At 45.9% G+C, this 23,366-nt stretch overlaps 1 protein-coding gene and 1 long non-coding RNA gene across 4 annotated transcripts in view; one reads left to right on the top strand and one right to left on the bottom strand.

Annotated features, from left to right (window-relative positions):
* LOC143822435 (uncharacterized) overlaps window positions 1–20,389 on the bottom strand; it is a 67,577-nt gene extending 47,188 nt beyond the window's left edge. Inside the window, exon 1 of the long non-coding RNA XR_013226150.1 lies at window positions 20,252–20,389. This is a non-coding gene — a long non-coding RNA (uncharacterized LOC143822435). The remainder of the gene's footprint in view (window positions 1–20,251) is intronic.
* The window catches only part of DACH2 (dachshund family transcription factor 2), a 355,035-nt gene extending 333,991 nt beyond the window's left edge, over window positions 1–21,044 (top strand). For all 3 annotated transcript variants that reach the window (XM_077307556.1, XM_077307558.1, XM_077307557.1), the window contains 3 exons: window positions 2,023–2,166; window positions 3,838–3,903; window positions 20,109–21,044. In XM_077307556.1, the coding sequence (XP_077163671.1) occupies window positions 2,023–2,166; window positions 3,838–3,903; window positions 20,109–20,146 (248 nt within the window). In that variant the 3' untranslated portion in view covers window positions 20,147–21,044. The remainder of the gene's footprint in view (window positions 1–2,022; window positions 2,167–3,837; window positions 3,904–20,108) is intronic.
* The last annotated feature ends 2,322 nt before the right edge of the window (window positions 21,045–23,366 follow it).

Below are 23,366 nucleotides of genomic sequence, written 5' to 3'. Positions count from 1 at the left end.
AACACTCTCCAGCCCTCGAGAAACCCCAGAAGTGGTGCAATCCTGTAGAATATGGTTGGGAAGCTCAGCTTATACGCTCATCCGAGGCCCCTCCCCTTCCCACCACCTCCAGGCCCATCGTTGGCCATTTTGGGAGGGGGGACGTGGGCCGGTAGGATCATATATGGTCCTAGCACTCAGTTACGGATCTCAAATAGTTCCACAGGGCCTGCCAAAGGGAGCTCTTCCACCAGGCATTTGGTAGAGGTTGACCGGAATGAGTAACATCCGCAGGGCTCCTGAACCTCCCTCCCAAGAATCCAGACACTTGAACCATGGACCTGTTTGAACTGTTATGAATTAGACCAGGGGTAGTCAACCTGTGGTCCTCCAGATGTTCATGGACTACAATTCCCATGAGCCCCTGCCAGCAAATGCTGGCAGGGGCTCGTGGGAATTGTAGTCCATGAACATCTGGAGGAACACAGGTTGACTACCCCTGAATTAGACTGTTACCTTCAGTTATGGCTGCAATTGTTGTTGTTATTATTGTTACAATCTATTTATATGTCATGTTATAAAGAAAGAAAATTTTAAGTATTCTTTAGGTTCCGTGTAAACTGTCCTGGGCCTTAGGGCAGTATACAAATATAATTAAATAAATAGTGTTTAACAGATTTTAAAAATATATAAAAATTAACTAATTCCCACCCATTCGGGAAACCCTTCCAGGGCTGTCAAGAAACCGCGGGGTTTCACTTTGGAGAAAGCCTGGGCTAGACCCACCGAGCAACATCAATGAAAGCCTTAATTTTAAAAAAAACGTTCTTAAAAAAAAATATGGAAGTGAGAGATCCTATATAAAAATGATGGCTCCCACTAGAAACTGGCAGGTTTTGAAAAACTCATCACTATTGGCTGCTGTTCCTCCCCCCTGGCTCAAGGTGGGATTCTCAGGGTCACGATCACCCCTTATAAATGGAGGATGCTGAAAAAAAAAAAAAATTCTATCCAGCTACTATGACTGTAAAAAAAGGTGGGAGTTTTGAAAAAAGTAACCTAAAGGAAGCTAAGCATTGTGTGCATTATAAGCTTTAAAGATGAAGAAGAGTTGGTTCTTATATGCCGCTTTTCTCTACCCAAAAGAGTTTCAAAGCGGCTTACAATCGCCTTCCCTTCCTCTCCCTACCACAGATCTGTGAGGAAACCCTGTGAGGTGGGTGAGGCCGAGAGAGCCCTGATATTCCTTCTCAGTCAGAACAGCTCTATCAGGAGTCTCAAAGCAGCTTACAATCCCCTTCCCTTCTTCTCCTCCTGCTGGGTTGTCGTTCCTGGCTCAGTTTGGCTCACCTTGCCGTTTAAACAGCCCCTGCATGTTGCTGTACAGCTGTTCCTGCCTCCCCCTCCTGATCAGAAATGGCTACATTTTTGACTGTGGTTTCCCAGACTGGTAAAATGTGGTGCATAGTTTGGTACTGTAGAATTAGTAAATACCCAGCTGATATTCCTGACCAGCATCGAACGTCACTGGTGTATGTATGTTAATATGTAGGCCAATAATTATTCCATGGGCTGGTGTACAGATAGCTTATTGATAGGCGAGAGCTAAAGATTAATTTGGAACATGAATGAAATTTCAGGGTGGGTCACCATCCTTGACCAGTAAGGTTTGAAACATGGCATAAAATCTGCCTTGCGCTTGCTTTATGTTCAGTTGTAGTCGCAGATGGTGATGCTGTTCAGGTAGTAAAACGTCACAGCCCACTGAAACTAGCTTTTCTTTAAAAATCTGAGGATAGATGATTTTCAAATGGAAACAGACCTGAAATTCAGATCCAGGAAAACCTAATTTTGTTGTTCAGATGAATAGCCACAAAGCACTGTCATTATCTAATTTCCATGAGCCATGTCCAGAATAAAAGAGAAAGCCGTAGCCCCGTAAACCAAAGCTGAGCTTGAATGGCACCAGAGAAGTGTCTGTGCTCCATAATCTCAAGGAAGCCCCCATTAACGCCTTCAAAATTGCTTATTTTCATATTTCAGCAACAATTCAAAAGCGCTTGAAGAAAGAAAAGAAGGCAAAGAGGAAATTGCAGGAAGCCCTTGAATTTGAATCGAAGAGGAGAGAACAAGTGGAACAGGCACTTAAGCAGGCTACATCGGGTGATGGTCTCAGGATGCTAAATGGTAATGCACTAGCTGGTTTCATTGTAGAACTTGGGAGAATTCAGTGGCAGGTCATGTGAGTTGCACGTGGCAGGTCTCCACTTCAGTCCCAGCATCTCTAGTTAAAAGGGTCTCAGCTCCCAAGTGTTGGAAAAGTCCTCCCTCTTTCTCAAGCGTGAGATTTAATATACTCTCCAGCTACCAATGGATATCTATAAAATGCTGCCCAACCGGTACACTGTAGTGGAGACAGCATGGACAGGCATAAGTGTCTTATAGGTAGAGTTCTGATGATACCTACATCAGTGGTTCTCAACCTGGGGGCCAGGACCCCTTTGGGGGTCGAATGACTCTTTCACTGGGGTCGCAGCAGGGTAAACAGCTTGGCTTGGGGTGGGGGCACCATCCACACAACAACCTTGCAGGGAAGATGGAGACAGAGCGTTCGTCTGTCCGGAGCAGCGGAAAAGAGCGAGATCCACATGGTGGGACAAGAGGCAGAACTGAACTGAGAAACCCCGGGGGGGAAACCAGTTTATATACAATCCTGAACAATGGATCTTCACCCCATTGTTCAGTTTTGGTTTAATTTCTGTGAAAGAACCCTTACATAATGTTATGGTTGGGGGTCACCACAGCATGAGGAACTGGATTGAAGGGTCACAGCATTAGGAAGATTGAGAACCACTGACCTGACATGATACCATGCGGCTAGTGTAAAACACAAGCCTCAGGTGGTGGAAGGACTATGGCACATGCTTTGTTTTCATGGCATGCCCGTTTCAGCCCCTGCCAACTCTGGTTCAAAAGTCTCCAATGCTGGGGAGGAACTTCCTTCTCTAAAGTGAAGCTCCATCAGTATAGACAACACTGAATAAATGGAACAGTGGTACAGGATAGTTTCATAAGTTCATAGAACTAAGTGGCTCCAATTTAGGCCACAAGTGCAGTTAATGGCACCCACCAACGAGCCAATCCTGTATCAGCTGAGGGACCATAATTCAGAAAACAGAATGTATTGGAATCATAGAATCATAGAATTGTAGAGTTGGAAGGGGCCATACAGGCCATCTAGTCCAACCCCCTGCGCAACGCAGGATCAGCCCAAAGCTGATCTCTATTGTCCGTAAAGAAAGGCCATTACAGTCCGATATGCATTAAAAATAAGTCAGAAGTCATGATGCTAAACTAACTGAATCTAAAAATACTCATTGTGGGCTAGATTCCACAAACATAGGAGAGCAAAGCTGAGCAGTCCTATTTGAGAAGGAAAAGCCATGTGTGTTCTTGCATACTTTATTTTATATATTTATTTCTTTATTGGTCTTATAGGCTTCTGGCTCCCAGGACAGCTGGCTCGAGGCAGCTCACAACAATGCATAAAACAATATAACAATTAAAATTCCCCTCCCACTCACCCTCCCAATTCAACACCCCAACTCAATCCAATATTACCATATGTTTGAAAATTAACACATGCAGGAGAGTTTCCCAGTGAAATCAGTGCCTGCCTGGCTGCCTGGAGAATGTTTGAAACTTAATACAGAAGTAATCCCCCCTCTCTCTGGAAACGCCGCTCCCTTGCAGAGGTTCTGCTCACCTCAAATCTGGCCAGCTTGAATCTGTCATCGTTCTAATCTAGATATCTAGAGATGGGCAATTGTCTACATGTTTTTCACTTCCATCTTGCAGATGCTGGAATCCCAGATATGGAAATAGAACACAATGGAACCCAACATGACAGTGCAGCAATGCAAGGTACGGTATGCTGCGTATAGGGTATTACATCTTTGGCAGTAGCTCAGAGGTAGATCTACAGTGTGGCAACAGCCAAACAACTCACAAGTGGCTTTAATTGCCGGTACTCAGAAGCATCTCTTGCAAGAAATATGGGTAGCTGTTGTCCAAGGCAATATGTCTTAGCCCTCATCAAGAAGTCTCCCCAAAATGTATTGCCAGGTTTTTGGTTTGAAGTTGTCTTCATACATGGATTGGCCAACAAATCAACATAGACTGAAGCATGAGGGTAGTAAGGATTGTAGAGACGGGGTAGACTATGGACATGTCTATACTAGAGTCTGAAACCAGTTTGTCAATCCTTCTTCCCAAGAACCCCCTACAAACTTTTATTCTGGGAGGACTCAGTGGTACTTTTGATCATTCTCAGCACCCTCACCAAACTACAAGTCCCAGAATCCTTTAAAGGAAGTCTTGAGAATCTGACTGGAATAAACGTGGTCTACATCTGTAGTGTGTACAAGTGCCTTTTGTTAGCACATATGTTACCTGGAAAAAATATGAGAACATGGCCCAGATCATAAAAACCATTGTTTGTTCTCACTGAGACCTGTAGAACTTGTGGCCCACTTCACTTTGCAGATGGGAGTTCATAGCATGAAATATTCCTCCATAAAAAGAATTCCTCCAGCATGGGAAACCAGCATTTCAAGAAGACTGTTATACTGAAAACTTTCCTCCTAGCATCCAGTTTTCTATAGGCAAGATTATTTAATGCAGGATCGCCCCACGATGTGTTTAATGGGCATGTCTGAATGGGAAGTGGTTCTGGGGCCCCAGTAGATGTTTTCAATTCAGTTGACCTCAACCAAGTGCCAGGCAGGAGAGCTCCAGTTTGCATGCCCTGCGGAATTGAGCTAGCTCCAGCAGGGCCCAGATTTCCTCTGGGAGCTCACTACACCAGGTAGGGAGCAGGACAGAGAAGGACCTGGCCCTGGTTGAGGCCAAACGTGCTTCCTTGAGGGCCAGGGATCACCAACCAGTTGGAATTTGCTGAGCATTGTGCTCTCTGAGGGACTTAGGCAGAGAGGTGGTCTTGGGCCCTGACCTTGAAGGTGATTAAAGAAACTTAAACCTGATTCAGATTCAACTAGTAACCAGTGCAGCTGTTGGAGCCCGGGCCAGATGTGGGCCCTTCACAGTGTTCCTGTGAGAACCCTGGCTGCTGCATTCTGAACCAGCAGTAGCTTCTGAATCAAGGAGCTTGGAGCGAGTTGCAAAATCCAGTCTAGAGGTGACAGTCGCATGGATCACCATGGCTAGATGTTCCGGGTTTATTTATTTATTTATTTGGCTCCAGAGAGTGTGTGAAGTCAAGAAACCAGAGCTGGAAAAAGAAGTGAAAACACCACAGCCCTCATCTAAATCAGACATCTCCAAGGGTGTTATTTAGTTATTAAGAAATCACACTAGAGAATCACACTGAGAACTTCCAGGCCCTGATCTTCACCTGCACGCTTGAGTTCCCTTGAGCTTGAGTTCCCTCCTTATGAAAAACTAGAGCTGGGTGTAAACTGCACGGAGCTTTTATTCCGATCCCAGGTCGATTCAGTCCCTGCCCTCTACACAGAATGTGATTTCCGTTTGGATTTGGGGCAATTTAAATTTTCCTTCTGCAGCAAGAAGGGTTGATCCGGAGTGACCCTACCTTTATTGTGCGATATCTTAGAGCGCTTTTAACCCTCAATATTTAAAGGCTGTTTTGAATCTGGACTCTCCTCCGTGGTAGAGGACCCGTGATTGGCCACAGGTGGTCATGTGACAAACTTGCCTTAAAGGAGAAGTGCCTAATTTCTCTCAATTCATTTAGGTCTTGGATTTTTTTTTCTGCCTTCTTCGATCCTCCCCCCCCCCTCAGGAAAATAAAGGATTTTTTCCTCCCTCCTCTGACTTCTTCGATCCTCTTCCCCCCTTCAAGAAAACAAAGAAAGAGTCTCCATTTGCCTCCCCCCCTCTTCTGAGCCTCCCTAACCATGTCCAGAACACTTTCCTGTTTCAATGGGGGGGGGGGAGAGGAAGACCCGAGTTCAAATCAATTGAATTCAACAGGATTGACAATGGAATAAACAAAGTAAGTGCGGACTCTGCGCTGGAGTGGCCAAATTGTGGCTCTCCAGATGTCCGTGGACCACAGCTACCATGAGCCCCTGCTGGTAGAGTATTGCAGGGGCAGTTGGACTGCCAGGTTTTGAGAAAGCTGCCATTTTGAGTTCTCTTCTACTTTGATAACTGCAACTCACTTAAGGGGCCATGCTGGCAACCAGCCTCCAGGAGTGTTTTTGTCAATCCGTCTCCATTTCCCATAAAACAAACATACTGGGTGTCATTAAGTACACCTTCAGATCAATGATTTTTGCAAATGACATTCAAGTACCATTTGAGTGGTGCCTTTTTTTTGCTGATAAAAGCAAATTAAATTAGCACAACTACAAGCAGCGCTGATATAAAAAAAAAAACACACACAGACCAGCAGCACCATTAGCTAACAAAGTAATATTTTCTCTTTACTGCTTTCTGCCATTTAGTTATTATCCTATTGGAAATCTAATTATAATCCTTTTACTCCCCAGTCAAACTTCACAGTTTTTGCAAGCTTAGCACTGACATGCGATTTCATTACATTTGATTGCTTGTGCCCAGATTGACTTAACTTTACTCGGAGACCTAAAAGCCCTCTCAGTTTCTCAGATTCCCTGTTTGCACATTACAGCAACAGCTCCTTTAATTAATTAGCATGAACAGCAGTAACATGAACTGCTGAACAGAAAATAACATCATTTTATGATCGCAGGGAGACTTCTCCTTTTGCATGTTTATACCTTAGTTAACTTTTGTGTATGATATTTCCCTGCCAAGAGGCAGCAAGTACCAAGAAGGACAGAATCCACCCAGCGTTTGACCTTCCTCTTCTTATTCCTTAAAATAGGTTTGGGATCTTCTGTAGATAATGCAGATGAGTCAAGGCATGGAATACAAAACTATTTCTAGAAAAACTAGAGAGGCAGCAAGCGCCAGACATTGGATAATTCACTTTCAATGTGCTTTTGCGGCTGGATATCCCTGTGTGGAACACTTTCAGTGCACTTTAGAAGTGGATTATCCTGTTCTGCACAGGGAAATCCAGCTGCAAAAGCACATTGAAAGTGCATTATCCAATATGTGCAGAATGGAGGTCTGATCAAACATTAAGCGCTTGCCGGTCTTCAGTTGCTGAAGTTTGAATGTGCATGCTGGAAATCAGTGGTGAACCTTATGCTCCTGCCATACCCATGTTCTGGTCTGTTTGGACCTTTTGGAGATGCCTTTTTGCACCTGAGGTTGGTACGAAGTAGCCCATTTGTTATACCTGTAAATGTGCAAGATGAATATAAAGATTCCAGGCAGTGCTGTGCATGTGAGTGGCTGCTCATTAACACAGGAAGAAGAAGAGTTGGATTTTATACCCTGCTGTTCTCTAACTAAGAGGCTTGCAATCACCTTCCATTCCACTCCCCACAACAGACGCCCTGTGAGGGAGGTGAGGCTGAGAGAGTTCTGGGAGAACTGTGCCTAAGGTCACTGAGCAGTCTTCATGTGGAGGAAGAAGAGTAGGTTTTTACCCCCCGCTTAAGGAGTCTCAAAGCAGATTCCCTCGCTCTCCCCAAAACAGACCCCCTGTGAGACTGAGAGTTCTTACTAGGAGAACTGGGACTGGCCCAAAATTACCCAGCAGGCTGTATTTGGAGGAGGAGTGGGGAATCAAAGCTGGTTCTCCAGATTAGAGTCTACTGCTCTTAACCACTGAACCATACATGCTCAACAGCAATTGGGAGCCACGTAGGGCTCCCAATTGGCTTGGCAAATTTCCCATTTTAACATTGCATCCGTGATATTCTGCTCAGGATGTGAACTGCTCTGCTCAGTGGGGGGCATTAGAGGGAACATTTGGTGCCATGCAGGTGTCTTCTGTCTGCCCCTGTCACTTCCTGATGATTTCTTGTTGACCACTGGAACAGAAACAGTATAGGTTTCTGGCATGTCCTTAACCAATAGAGCCAATACATTCTTGGTAGGACAGGCTGCTGTGGAACCCCCAGCCATAGAAGAGTCATTAGCAAGATGCGATCCTTGTTGTTAGCAGCTCACAGCTGTCACACTGGCAAGTCGCTGTTTATTATTATTTGATTGATCGATTGATTGAATTTCTATACCGCCCTCCCAAAACTCCCAGGGCGGTGTACATGATATAACGAATAGTGAACAAATAGTTAAAATCGACATAACCTTATATAATATAACATGCAAATTACTTCTCACAACATACCCCCCAAAAAAGGGTCAAAATAGGGAAAGTATGCTCAAGTCTCTGTAGGGTAAAACGTCTTGCACAATTAAATATTAATATTTATTAAAATTAAAAACCCAAGTCTTGAAATAAAGCCTCATTAAAATCCAAATATACATTTATGTTAATGCCGCCACCGATGTGTTTTGGCATACTTCTCACCACGTGCCTGCCCTCTGGTTGGCCCAGAGAGGGAGGGCCCTCCCCCAGGGCCACCCAGAGAAGCTGGCGTGCCACAAGTAGCAGCCACAGGGCCTCCAATTGGCCCTTGTGGGGAGGGCCCTCCCCCCAGGGCCAATCAGAGAAGTTGCCGCACCATCAATAATTCCCTTGGCACCTCTGAGGGGGTACTCCCCCACTGAGGACCAATCAGATGGTCTTATATCCCTGAGCAGGGGCCACGTATCCTCTCTGCCTCTGCCATGGCCCACCATCCGCCCATCTGCCCACCCTCCCCGCAGGCTAACCACCGCCAAGAACTGCTGCCCCCGCCGACCACCTGCCCCCTCCACCCCAACCCTGATGCCATCCATACCTTCCTTACCGCGAGAGCTGCCACCAGGAATCCGCCTCCATCCTCACCACTCTCCAGCACGCAGGAGGTACCCGCGTGCCTCCTCAGGACTACTACCACCAGTGCCCTTCATATCACTATCTTAACACAGCCCGCGGCGCGGACTAAATAAAGCCGTAAGGGCTTAGGGGGAGGAGTTAGGGCGGGCTCTGTCCAGGATGAGGAAGGGTGCCGATTGGCCCCTTCCTCCGGACAGACCATCGGCTGGGCCAATCCCCGCCCTGCTGACAAGGGAGCAACAGTTGCTCCCTTGCCAATGTCAGGCCGCCGGCCAAGGGAGCCCCCCTGCTGGCAGTTGCGCGCCTCCCTTCTCCACTCCTTTCCCGGCCCGCCGCCGAGACAAGGATGCCGCGCCGCCGCCGCCCGCCCTTGCAAAAGGCCTCCTCTTTTGGGTACGTGACCTTCCCTCACCCTACACTCGCCTGTCCCTCGCTCTGCCCCCGCCTGCTAGCGCCCATTGTATTTCTTATACAATGGGCTTTTTTACTAGTACAATATAAATCATATTAGCAAACTAGCAGCATTTAGAAACAGCAGCATCCATTTGTAGAGCTTTCTAGGCTGTGTGTCTTTGTGGGGGTTGTTTTGTCTGGGAGGGCCAGTAGATGTTAAAGGGCCATTGGTCCCTAACAAAGGCTTTGTCTAAGAGCTTCATCTTGCAGGCTGCAAGGGAAAACAAGCTGAACTTCTGCCCCGCACTCCTGCAGAACTCTGTCAGGCGAAGGCTAGGTCGGGCTAGCCCTGTACATAATCGGCGGAGCCGGGCTTTCGGCCCGGCTTCTCCCCCAACCTACGTCATCCCTGCCGGGATACCTCTTGCCCCTGCCAGCTCTGCGGCTCTGCGGAGCTGACAGGGGCGTCCCCCCACCCCCACCATGGTGGGAGAGCAGCATGCTGCTCCCCACCATTGTGCAGTGGGGGCCCCATGCCCCCAATCCCCCACACCAGCACTACTGCAGCTGCGTAGCGCTTCCAGCCCCGCATGGTATGTGCAGAGCCATTGCTTCCAGACTTTCCCCGGTGCATACATGGGGAACGGCGGGGCTTTTTGTCCCACCGCAACAGAACGGCGGCAGCCAAGTGTGGCTGCTGCCATGCATAATAGGTCATAGAGACTTCTGCCATGTCAGCTCAGCATACAGACTTTTGTGGTGTGACATCAAATGTGTCTCATCTGCCGATGGAGCCATATGCTGAGGGTTAGGGTTCCTGCCTACAAAATTAGTGTGCCTTCTTCTCTTCCCTGATTCCAGACTCAGAACGGAGGAAGACGTCTATGCCATGTAATAACTACCCTGTTAGGAAAGAAAATATCATCCGAAAGGGAAATTGCCATCATTAACGTAGGATTTGGCTCACAGGCGAAGCTGTGAGATCTTTATTCATGTTACACAGTGTAGTGGTATGAAAAACCCCCTTTCTAAATGTCTTGCTTATTAAGGCAGCCATGCATTTCACGATAGGTTGTAAAACAGCCTATCATGCACTGGGGGCTCATAAGCATATTTTAGTGTTAGAGAATATCATTTATACCCTTTTATATTGTCAATATTATCCCTGGAGAATTAAATTATACTTTAAACTACTGTAAATCCACAGTTTGGCTCACCTTTGTCTAATTTCATTTTTTAATAGAATGAAGCTCACATAAATGAATATTTGATTATGAGATAAACCTAATAAAAGAATACGTTTATAGCCCAAAGATTTATTTAAAATCTTGACTATGTAATACAGTAAAAATGCTATAAAATGGAAACATCGATAGGTACTGAGCATTCCATGTGGAATGAATTTTTGACCCTGTCTTATTTTCTTCTTAACTGGTTTCCAACAAGCTTAATTTTCTTAGCTGCTTAGGAGGGAAGGAGGAGGTGGATCTAACACACCATAGAGTTTGTTCATGTGGGTATTTCATCCAGTGATGAGTGAACCATCAAGTGATGGATGACTTGCACATATGAATGAAATAACAGAAGTCTGAGAACGATCACTTCACATTCAAGATTTTTTAAAGATTGACTGGGGTGACCCATTTGCAAAAACTGTCATTGTCAGAAAGGGCTTTAGGCACTAGGAGGGTTTTTCTGAGATGGCTCCCAGGGCCTAAAATGAGTTTTAGAAAAGCCAAACACTGATAGGTCAATATGCTTTAAAACATGCCTTTGATAAACTCCTGACTCTTGGTATTAAAAATGGATCGTATCCAAGACCTGGGTGTAAACTGCACAGAGCTTTGATTCCAATCCCAGGTCGATTCAGTCCCTGCTGTTACACAGAATGCGATTTCTGTTTTGATTTTGGGCGATTTAAATTTTCCTTCTGCAGCGAGAAGGATTGATCCGGAGTGACCCTTCCTTTATTATGTGATATCTTAGAGCGCTTTTAAACCTCAACATTTCAAGATTCGGATTGGGAAAGCAGGCTGTTTTGAACCTCCGTGGTAGAGACGCCCTGATTGGCCAAAGGTGGCCATGTGGCAAGCCCCTAATTTCTCTCAACTTCTGTCGGTCTTGGATTTTTTCTCCCTTCTCTGCCTTCTTCGATCCTCTCCCCCCCACCCCAATAAAAGAAAGAGGCTCCCTGCTTGGCTTCTCTCCCCCCCCTCAAGAAAAGAAAGAAAGAGGCTTGGCTCCCCCCCCCCCTTCTGAAATACCCTAACCACGTGCAGAACAATTTCCTGTTTCAATGGGGAGGGGGAGAGAGGAAGACCCGAGTTCAAATCGATCTGAATTCAACAGGATTGACAATGGAATAAACAAAGTAAGTGCAGAAAGCCCTGGGCTTTCATGTAGCATTTGCTTTTGGTGAGAAATCGTGGACGATGAAGTCACCAGTGTCGCAATCTGAAATCTGTTTAGAGGACCCCCTAATCATTCTGAGGAATAATGCTCTGAAACAAGTGGGGTGGGGTGGCGATGGGGAGCGAAGGAATATCATCCTGTCAACCCTGGTCTCTTACGAATTGACCAAGCAATAAGGGCACAACTAGGAAATGGCTGCCACAAGAGGCAGAGCCAGCCACAAAATTGTTGCAGCAGCTTGTATTCAGTCACACAGATTGTTGTGTTGTGGTGGCAGCTGCCGCCAAAACAGCATTTAAAAAAAAAATCTTTACAGCCGATCAAATCTTCCGTGGCTGATCAGCCTCTCTTCAGGGCAAAAGTCTCACCTGGCCCAGCCTACTTTCCAAAAACCCATAGTGAAAAGATGTTAGGGGGGGCCATGAGCACCACACCACTCCTGTCCTAGCTGAATGGAGTGATAGGATGCAATGGTCTCTTTTTTGTGGTAGAGCAGGAGGAGGCGTGCATGGCTCCTATACACACTGTGGTATGTGATCCTGCTGAAGCATGCGTCCCCTTCAAAAAACAAGGGAAAGGGAATAAATCGCACAAACTGGGCCCCTCAGTCTGTTTCACACATTTCGTAAGGATCACGGAACTCAAGAAAGATGGGGACGTGACACAAAAGCGGACATTTTGATGAGAGGGACTGCAGACCTTCACAGTGTAGGTGGCTAGTTAGGCTTGTGGACATCCAGGAAAGGAGGAATTAACTTCCGGTTCAGGTTGGAATATCTGCGATTGGAGATGATCAGAGAGACCTTCTTCCCTCCCAATGGCTTTTCTACCTCATTACAAACCTGCAGTTGCTAAGGCAGGGAGGAACTTTGAACGCAGGCTGATAAGGAACTGGAATTTGCAAGAGAATTGCAGTCTTCCACAGGAACTATTGTCAACAACAGTATCACAAACGTTAACATCAGAAAAATACATAAAACAATTCAGAGAGCAAAAGATAAGGGCGATTTGGGGCCCAGGTGCCAACCAATTAGATAGAAAGAGAAAATTCCAGAATTGTGGTGCCAACTCCAGAATTCAGGGGACAACCCTTCAATGGCTGATCTCCTTTCTCCATGGTCTGAAACTTGCTCTGGGCAGGCGTATCCTTAACCTTGATCCGGAAACTGCAACTGGTCCAGAATGCAGTGGCCAGAGTCCTCACAGCAACACCATGAAGGTCCCACATCCAGCCCGTTCTATAACAACTGTGCTGGTTACCAGTTGAATTCTGCATCAGGCTTAAGGTTTTGGTAATTACCTTCAAGGCCGGGCTCAGTGCAACTAAGGGACCACCTCTCTAGCTACACCCCTAAAAGAGCTCTGCGCTCTGTCAATTCCAACTTCCTGGTGATTCCTGTCCCCAAGGAAGCCTGCATGACCTCAACCAGGGCCAGAGACTTTTCCTTCCTGCCCCCCACCTATCGGAATGAGCTCCCAGAGGAGGTCAACTAAAACCATCTACTGGGCCCCTGAACCTCCCTTCCTTGAGCCCATACAACGGATCTGACCAACCATGGGTCTGTTAGATTGTTTACTGTTAGACTGTTATTTTCTCCGTTATTATTATTACTAGTACTATTATTACTAGCAGTGGGTGCTAGTTCATGATTTTGTGTTGGTTTAGTACCTCACTTGGAAGCTGACAACCCTAAGAGTTACACAGCAGGTTTATGCACACCTAGGTAGTGTGGAATTCCAGAACATTAACCTACACCAATCTGGCAACTTTATCTCCTCTCTGTAATGTTTTCTTGACCTGAAATAGTTCAGGGGGTGCTATGTTGCTGGTTAGGTGGCATTATACACTTTTGAGGCACCACTTCCAAACCTCAAGGAATATTTCCAGACCAGAGACAGCCAGCTTCCAGGTGAGGCCTGGAGATCTCCTGGGATTGCTGCTCATCTCCAGACTATAAAGATTAGCTCCCCTGGCAGGGTTGTTGTGCAGAAGAAACATTTAAGCCCTCCCACGCAGTTTGTTGTGGAGATGAAACACTTGCCAACTGCACAGGGTTGTTGTGCAGATGAAACAGGAGGCAAAAGAACTTCCACCTCAGTTTCATCTGCACAATAACCCTGCATGGTAGGCCTCTGCGTGGTAGGCTGGGGCTCCCCCTCGGCGTGGCACTACGCAGTTGCTGCTGGCAGCGCCCTCCAGTGGGTGGCGGGAAATCAGGGGCACCGGCAGCAAAGCAAGTGGAGCAGGGGCTCAGGCAGCGACGTCCCTCATCAAAAGACTACCCCCCTGGGCCTCAGTAAAATTGTCAAGCGTTGACCGGTCCCCGGTGGTAAAAAAGTTGAGGACCACTGCCTTCGAGCAAGTCAGAATATTGGTCCATCTTGCTTGGTTTCTGTCTAATCTGTCCTGCAGTCTAAGATTTTGGGTAGAAGAAGGAATTTCGCGGCATCTCCTTTCTAACGACGTTTAACTGGGATGCTGCAGGTTGGACCTGGGACCATGAGCTACCAGTGAGTCACAGCCTCTTCTGTCTAATCTGTCCTGCAGTCTAAGATTTTGGGTAGAAGAAGGAATTTCGCGGCATCTCCTTTCTAACGACGTTTAACTGGGATGCTGCAGGTTGGACCTGGGACCATGAGCTACCAGTGAGTCACAGCCTCTTCCAAGCAAGATACACAAACTCTTGTCTTTCAGTTCCTTGGGACTCAGAGCTCTAAAGACAATGTAAATCACGGCCCAGTTTGTCTAGCAGCCTTTTAGTTGGAGTTTCCCAGGCTCCTAAACATTCCTCTGGCAAGATCCCGATCCGTGTTTACGTCCACGCTCCGTATTAGATCATCTCTGTTTGGAGAGCACAAGCCCTCTTAAAAACATGAAACGTTCAATTACTAATTAGCTGTTTCCTGTTTGTAATGAAGTGAACATGTTGGATGGAGATTAAAATTCAGCTCCCGCACTCGCCTGTTTATGGTTCCAGATGTTTTTGTTTTATCTAGGAGTTTACTTTGACAGCTCCTGTGAAATGATAAATCACTCATATTATGGCTGAAATGCATTTTGAAATTGAAATGTGGCAAAACGTGGAGATGGCTGGAAGGACCCGTGTCTGTTAGCAGCTCAATACGGCTCCTTTCCTTGTGAAGATTCGATATTGGCTGGTGTACTACAGGCGCGGGAGGCGTGTCATTACTCTGCACATGCTGTTTGGGTTGATCGTTTTACCACGGCCCTCTGTGTTGAGAGCTGCTGGTACAACTGCTTAAATTTTAGATCTGTTGTCTCACTAACAGGCAGATAGATTTGGGTTTGTTTCAGCTCTGTAGTGTCCAAATGTCCCCCCCCCCATGCTTAGAACGAGCATGTTTGCACAATTTATTTTAAGAAAGGAGAAGAGAAGAGGTCCCCCTCTTGCTTTGTCAGGTAGTGAATGCCCTGGTGGGGCAAAGATATTCTGAAATGTGTGGTTCTCCTTTCTCTTGGGGAAGATGCTGATTTTAATGGCATCATGGGACATGCACTCTTGCATACGAACCGTATGTGTGACACAGCTGGTCCCTTACACCAGTGGTCCCCAACCTTTTTATCACCGGGGACCACTCAACACCTTTTACTGAGGCCCAGTGGGGGGGGGGGGTAGTTTACTCCTAACTCTCAACCACTGCCCTAACACTCTCTGATCGCTATGGTAATGTTTCAACATCCCTTCAAAATAAGATACAGACACGCCACAACAATGAAGTGTGTTGTAAAGGGCTGGGGGGGATGAAGTAAAGGGCCGGGGGGGGGGGGGAGAAGGCGTCCTTCGGGGCCCACCTCCAATTAGTCGAAGGACCACATGTGGTCCGCGGCCCACAGGTTGGGGATCGCTACCTTACACTGTTTTCCCCTGCGTGGAATCCAGAAAGCCCCCAAATGAAATGACAAGATCCAGACAACACAGAACTCACTCTGAGCATGACTCACATTCTTTTTTGGGTTTTTTCCCCCCTTGAAACCAAATAAAAAATAAACATACTCTGACCTGTTTCAAAGTGGGGAGGGAACTGTGTCCAGATGCTACACCTGTCACCCCAATGGGAAGCGGGAAGAACTGAGCTCTACTTTCAAAGTGGCGCAGGATGGGCGATTGCCCTGTTTCACATTCTGGCTCTTTAAAGGACTGTTCCCAGTTTGCAGCTGAGCCATGCTGACCACAAGTTGATAGTGGAAGTGCAAATGAGTGGGTGAGAGAGCACACTTGCCACTGCACAGGTGCCTGGAGCAAGTGGGAGCAGAAGTCATTCATATGGGGGTGCCACTCCTTACTGTTCCCAAACCATTTGCTGCTGATGCTCTAGCCCAGGGGTGGGCAAACTGTGGCCCTCCAGAAGTCCATGGAAATCTGGAGGGCCACAGTCTCATGGGGATTGTAGTCCATGGACATCTGGAGGGCCACAGTCTCATGGGGATTGTAGTCCATGGACATCTGGAGGGCCACAGTCTCATGGGGATTGTAGTCCATGGACATCTGGAGGGCCACAGTCTCATGGGGATTGTAGTCCATGGACATCTGGAGGGCCACAGTCTCATGGGGATTGTAGTCCATGGACATCAGGAGGGCCACAGTCTCATGGGGATTGTAATCCATGGAAATCTGGAGGGCCACAGTCTCATGGGGATTGTAGTCCATGGACATCTGGAGGGCCACAGTCTCATGGAGATTATAGTCCATGGACATCAGGAGGGCCACAGTCTCATGGGGATTGTAGTCCATGGAAATCTGGAGGGCCACAGTCTCATGGGGATTGTAGTCCATGGACATCTGGAGGGCCACAGTCTCATGGGGATTGTAGTCCATGGACATCTGGAGGGCCACAGTCTCATGGGGATTGTAGTCCATGGACATCTGGAGGGCCACAGTCTCATGGGGATTGTAGTCCATGGACATCTGGAGGGCCACAGTCTCATGGGGATTGTAGTCCATGGACATCAGGAGGGCCACAGTCTCATGGGGATTGTAATCCATGGAAATCTGGAGGGCCACAGTCTCATGGGGATTGTAGTCCATGGACATCTGGAGGGCCACAGTCTCATGGAGATTATAGTCCATGGACATCAGGAGGGCCACAGTCTCATGGGGATTGTAGTCCATGGAAATCTGGAGGGCCACAGTCTCATGGGGATTGTAGTCCATGGACATCTGGAGGGCCACAGTCTCATGGAGATTATAGTTCATGGACATCTGGAGGGCCACAGTCTCATGGGGATTGTAGTCCATGGACATCTGGAGGGCCACAGTCTCATGGGGATTGTAGTCCATGGACATCTGGAGGGCCACAGTCTCATGGGGATTGTAGTCCATGGACATCAGGAGGGCCACAGTCTCATGGGGATTGTAGTCCGTGGACATCTGGAGGGCCACAGTCTCATGGGGATTGTAGTCCGTGGACATCTGGAGGGCCACAGTCTCATGGGGATTGTAGTCCGTGGACATCTGGAGGGCCACAGTCTCATGGGGGTTGTAGTCCGTGGACATCTGGAGGGCCACAGTCTCATGGGGGTTGTAGTCCGTGGACATCTGGAGGGCCACAGTCTCATGGGGGTTGTAGTCCGTGGACATCTGGAGGGCCACAGTCTCATGGGGGTTGTAGTCCGTGGACATCTGGAGGGCCACAGTCTCATGGGGGTTGTAGTCCGTGGACATCTGGAGGGCCACAGTCTCATGGGGTTGTAGTCCGTGGACATCTGGAGGGCCACAGTCTCATGGGGTTGTAGTCCGTGGACATCTGGAAGGCCACAGTCTCACGGGGGTTGTAGTCCGTGGACATCTGGAGGGCCATAGTCTCATGGGGATTGTAGTCCGTGGACATCTGGAGGGCCACAGTCTCATGGGGATTGTAGTCCATGGACATCTGGAGGGCCACAGTTTGCCTACCCCTGCTCTAGCAGCAGCTTGTTTCATGCTCCCATGGAGATGCCACTCATGTTCAGGGCAGCTTATTTGCCCTGCGTAACACCTCTCCTGATCAAGTGAAGCCTGAGTTCCCCCTTGAAGCTCCAATGACCAAGCGTAGGCTATCCTACTTTAGTCACTTTATGAGAAGATAAGACTCCCTGGAAAAAGTCAGCAAGGCTAGGAAAGGTTGACAGCAACTGAGAAAGTGGGAGACTCAGCAGGAGATGGGCGGACTCCCAACAAGGAAGCCACAGTCCTCGGTTTGCAAGACCTGAGCAAGACCTGAGCAAACCACAGGACATTTTGGAGGTCATTCATTCACAGGTTCCCCAGAAGCAACTTGACACACATGCTCCTGGGCTCTCTACAATTGTCTTTCAACCGCCTATTCTATTCTATTCTATTCTATTCTATTCTATTCTATTCTACTCTACTCTACTCTACTCTACTCTACTTTATTCTACTCTACTCTACTCTACTTTATTCTACTCTACTCTACTCTACTCTACTCTATTCTATTCTACTCTACTCTACTCTAGTCTACTCTACTTTATTCTATTCTATTCTATTCTATTCTATTCTATTCTATTCTATTCTATTCTATTCTATTCTATTCTATTCTATCCATTGTGTTTTTGTCTCACTCATCCACCAGAGAGCTTAAGGCAGCATCCCGTTTATGTTCAAAGCAAACCTGCCAGGGAGGCTGAGATTGGGAGGGAGGGACTGGCCCAGAGCCAAATGGGCTTCAGAACCAGATCTCCCCAGTGGGCTCCAGTGCTCTGACCACTAAACCTCACTGGCTTGTGTTTGAAAACCTGGGCAGGAAGCAGATTATCAAACAAGTGGTCTATTTATTGCCATGTAGGCCTTTTTAAAGAATAAATAATTCTGTTTTAGTCGTGAACAAGCCCTCTCTTGGCAGGCAGGCAGAGGGCTTTGTGTAGAGCCATGATGGCATTGCCAGAGCAATTTGGGGTGTTGATTTAGCAGAAGTTTTATTTTGATTAGGGTTGTCACTCAATTAAAGAAACCTTAATTCATTCTATTAGGTTTCGTAGATTAATGGATTAAATTTGCATGTATTTGCATAAGAGGAAAACAATTCTCTGTTTTGAGATCATGTATGCCTGTATTTACTGCAACAGGATCTTAGGAGAGCTGTTTCTCTCCTCACCCCCACTTACAGGAGGAAATGCTCCATCTTTGATAGAATTTGCCAGCTGCAGCTTTCCTAAGTACCTTTATTAAAACAATTTTACATTTTTAAATTATTATTCAGTGCAATCATGGCACCTTTTAAATCAATCAGATGTTTTTAATGGGTTGATTTAACCAAGTCATTGACTAAACGTTGCAGTCCTAACTTTTATTAACTTGGAAAGGAGCTATGGCCATGTGGGAAGCACGCAAAGCTTCTTTTCATTCTCATACACTACCTTTTTTACGCGTTTCCGCACATTTGCACATGCTCCTCACAGCTGTACAGCAGCTGTTGTTGTTGTTAGGTGCGAAGTCGTGTCCTACCCATCGGGACCCCATGGACAATGATCCTCCAGGCCTTCCTGTCCTCTACCATTCCCTGGAGTCCATTTAAGTTTGCACCGACTGCTTCAGTGACTCCATCCAGCCACCTCATTCTCTGTCGTCCCCTTCTTCTTTTGCCCTCGATCGCTCCCAGCATTAGGCTCTTCTCCAGGGAGTCCTTCCTTCTCATGTACAGCAGCTGTAGGGAAGTACTTCTCTGAAATAGGCTTGGAATGGCACCATGGAGGGTGAGGGGCCTCCCGCCTCCCCCCCCCCAAGCAGTTTTGTGGAAAATTACACAAGGGGGAGGGCGTTATTTCACCAATTTGGCTGCTCCATGTGGAATATCTATGCATGTGGAACAGCAAAATTGGCAAAATAACACCTTGCACAGATGGTTTTCATACAAGAAAACAGCTTGGTAGTGAGGCAGGAGTCTGTCCTCCCCCTGTGGCATTCATAGAATCATAGAGTTGGAAGGGACCTCATGGGTCATCTAGTCCAACCCCCTGCACTATGCAGGACACTCACAAGCCTATCACTCATCTACTGTACGCTTCTTCGTGTACTTCTTTGTTCCAAAACCATTTGCCCCCCCACACACACACACACACACACACTTTTAAAAAAGAATCAACTTCTTGCAATTGTTGTGTGGCTGTGGCGAACATATGAAAATTCATGAAAAGGAGTAACGTGTAGTCTAGCCTGGAGATGCCATGCAAGGAACCATAGTCATACAAGAAGCCCAGAAATGTTCAAGAGTTTTCTCCATTCATGGGCAGAAGGAGGTGTTCTTTCCTTTGCCAAGGCAACTCCTGGCCATCTTACCTTGTTCCTATAGTCTAATGTCCTACGCTGGGCCACCAAGCATAGTCTATTGTATTTAAAGTGTGTAACATTTGCATGAGTCATAAATGGCAATCTAAATTCAGAATGTAAACATTTGAAAAGGGAATGCATGGTGTTAGTAGATGTGTTCTTTTTCTCTTTTTGTCCAGAAAACAGAACATACATCAAACCTACCATTATGTACTGAAGATAATTATTACGACTGGGGGGAGATATATTATATATATATAAATATATATAAAATGATCACTATTCAAAGACTATATAATTCACGGAAGAAGTCCCTTCTGACCTTTGATGCCTTCAGTGCTGCATGAAGAACAGGACTGGTAGCATTGAAAACCTGGATGATGATTTCAAGCAGTTGGCTGTTCCTGTCTCCAGAATTGCCGGAATTTCAGATTGCCAAGGTTTCTCGCGAGCTTTGCCAAACGAGACCCGGTTGTGACCGATCATTTCAGGTCCCAGAGTGGGAGCAGGAGAGAGAGTAAAAAAAATAAGTATTTTTAAGCACATACAGGAATGATTTTCCCAAAAGAACAACTAACATGTTTGTTTCTTTGGTCAAGGAATTAGCTATGACAATATAGCTGTGGCACAATGAACATAAAGGTTCTCGCTGGCGTGTCCTTACAACATGCCCAGTTTTATCACTGAAACTGTCCAACATGAGGCTGTTTCAATTGTGTTTATAAATTTTAAGCTTTATTTACTGAAGCTGAACTCAATATATATTATGTTTTGGGGGAGAACTGTGTACATTTTTTTAACATGATGTAAAAAAAAAGTCCTTTCCATAAAAGACCAATTTCGGAGTGTGAACGAATGACCCCCCCCCTCATTAGCTGATTGATAATTGATGTATTATCAATCAATGCTTTTTAAAAACAAATCACAGTTCCGCTTGGCTTTTTTGATCTCTTAAAATGAGACAGAAAAGAGTCAATATATGGTAGAATGTTAGATAATGGAAACTTTAAGTATAGTTTCTCTGTTGTACCATATTAAGTTAAAAGTACACATTCTTTGTTAAAATGTTCTTGCTAAAACTACAGTATTAAAAACATTTTGTTTGACTTTGGAAATGGTTTTATTCCTTTATTGAATTGTGAAAAGGAGTATTTTTGATAACATAGCCTCTATGGTATTTGAGGGATACTCAATTTGTTCACTGCTGCCAGTCGCCTTACGGAGAATGTGATCAGCATCATCCAAACATCCCTGAAAATCAAGCTTTCCCTGAAGTATACACAAGAAGGATATTATTTTTACCATGTTGGTTGCTGCACTTTGTAGCTGGTAAAGTTTTCAGAACCATCTTCAATGGCAGCCCAATACAGACCATGTTAGAGCAGTCTAGTCTGAATATTCCCAAACATGTGTAATGCTGGTTAGGTCAGCTCTTCCAGGAAGCAACCACAATAGCTAAAACACAATCTGAACCATCAACACCTTCCAAGGAAAACAAGAAACTCAGAAGTATGCCAGACTCGTGTATCATTTCCATGGAAAGACAATCCCATCCAGAAGAGGTTATACCTGTATGCCTACATCAGTTTTTACTCCTAAACCACAGCATATCAATTTTAAAAGGTATAACAGAAACCTGCTTTTTCAAAATCCTTCACATATTGCATTTGATCTGTATTGTTCTAAGCAAACCTTTTATAGGAAGCTCACCTGGGCAGCAGGGACAAATCCTATCCATAGCATCCATGCTGTCATGATTTAGCATAAAAATGGCAGTCAAATACTCTTGCCAAGATCCTAAGCCAAGATCCTTTGCAGGGGTTCTGCTGGGGGGGGGGAACTCCCTTGAAGGGAGGGGGCAGCTATTTATGAAGACCCCAACACCTCCCCCTAAGAAATATTGTTAGTCTAGTTAACCAAACTTACATGGGTCTCCTTGACAGCTGCTTTCTTGCAAACCCAAATTCACTTCAGATTTGTCAACCATTGGACAAGGGGGCTTCGCTATCATTAAAACACTGTCACAGTCCTAACAATGCAAAACACAGGAAGAATTTAAAATGGAATGCAAAGTGAACGGACCAACCAGCCCAATAGAACCAGCTAAACACCTACCTCACAGGGTGTATGTTTGGGGGGAGGAAGGGAAAGGTGATTGGAAGCCACTTTAGGACTCCTTCAGGGAGTGAAGAGTGGGGTATAAAAAACAGCTCTATTGAATGGGGGATACCTGCTCATGCTTAATGGATACGAACAGAAAGGTGCACAAGAATAGAAAGGTGAAGTTCCATGAGTAAAATATGTAATTGTTGCTATTTAAAATATAATTCTGGGATACTTTGAGTCTTAATAGGGGGGAAGCAACCAATAGGGATGTCGACACTGGAAAAAAATGGATTTTAGGAGCTAAGCCCCCTCCCCATTTGTCTGTGTTACAAGCTTGATCCAGAACCCAATATTTATTTATTTATTTATTTATTTATTTATCGCCTCTCTACGGAGGTCCGAGTTACAAGTTACAAGATATTTTTAAAAAACAATTAAAACTATACAATAAAACTTAAAAAACACACATCATACACAATTCCCCACATAGTAATCATAAACACAACACATACAAACACAGCTGGATCTGTGAATCAGACCACATGAGTGCCACGGGACTGTACTTGTATTGCACATATGCTCCGGGAACCGAGGCATGTAAAGTAGTTGGCTGGACTGGCTTGCGCTAATGGTTCTTTGCCACAAAGGTAATGAAAGTAACTTAAATTACCTGTCCTGTTGTCTTGGTGGCTTGATGCAGACTGGCCTAATAATTTCCTCCCTGCTGCCATAATGGGACATGGTTGCACGCCATTTTTAGGATTATTGGAGGGTGTTGTCTCTTCTTTAACCAGCTTTAATTTTTAGATAAATAAAAGATCAATCTAGCCCTGACTCATCAGATCTTGGAAGCTAAACAAGGTTGAGAGCCACCAAGGAAGGCAATCATAGAATCATAGAGTTGGAAGGGGCCATACAGGCCATCTAGTCCAACCCCCTGCTCAACGCAGGATCAGCCCGAAGCATCCTAAAGCAATGGTCAACCATCTCGGAACATCTCTTACCTTGAAAACCTTAGGGGGATTGCCACGTCAGTTCTGACTCCATGGCCCTTTCTACCAACACCCAACGGTAATCACATTGTACAGAATGGAGTGACAGCACATGCCCCCAGAATGAACATCTGTGGTGTGTTCCACAAAGGAAAGGCTAGAGCTAAAAATGGTTCCCTTTTCAGTGGGGGAGGGGGATACTCATAGGACACATGAAGCGTGTTTTATTTATATATTTATTATTTTTAGATTTGTACCCTGCTATTGCCCAGAGGGATCAAAGGGAATAGTTTTTCTCTGTTTTGAACGGTGACTGGAATGATCTTGGCTAAAAGGAAG

The sequence above is a fragment of the Paroedura picta genome, chromosome 13 (genome assembly GCF_049243985.1).
Source record: "Paroedura picta isolate Pp20150507F chromosome 13, Ppicta_v3.0, whole genome shotgun sequence".
Classification (NCBI taxonomy): domain Eukaryota; kingdom Metazoa; phylum Chordata; class Lepidosauria; order Squamata; family Gekkonidae; genus Paroedura; species Paroedura picta.
This window is presented reverse-complemented; position numbering and strand designations above follow the sequence as displayed.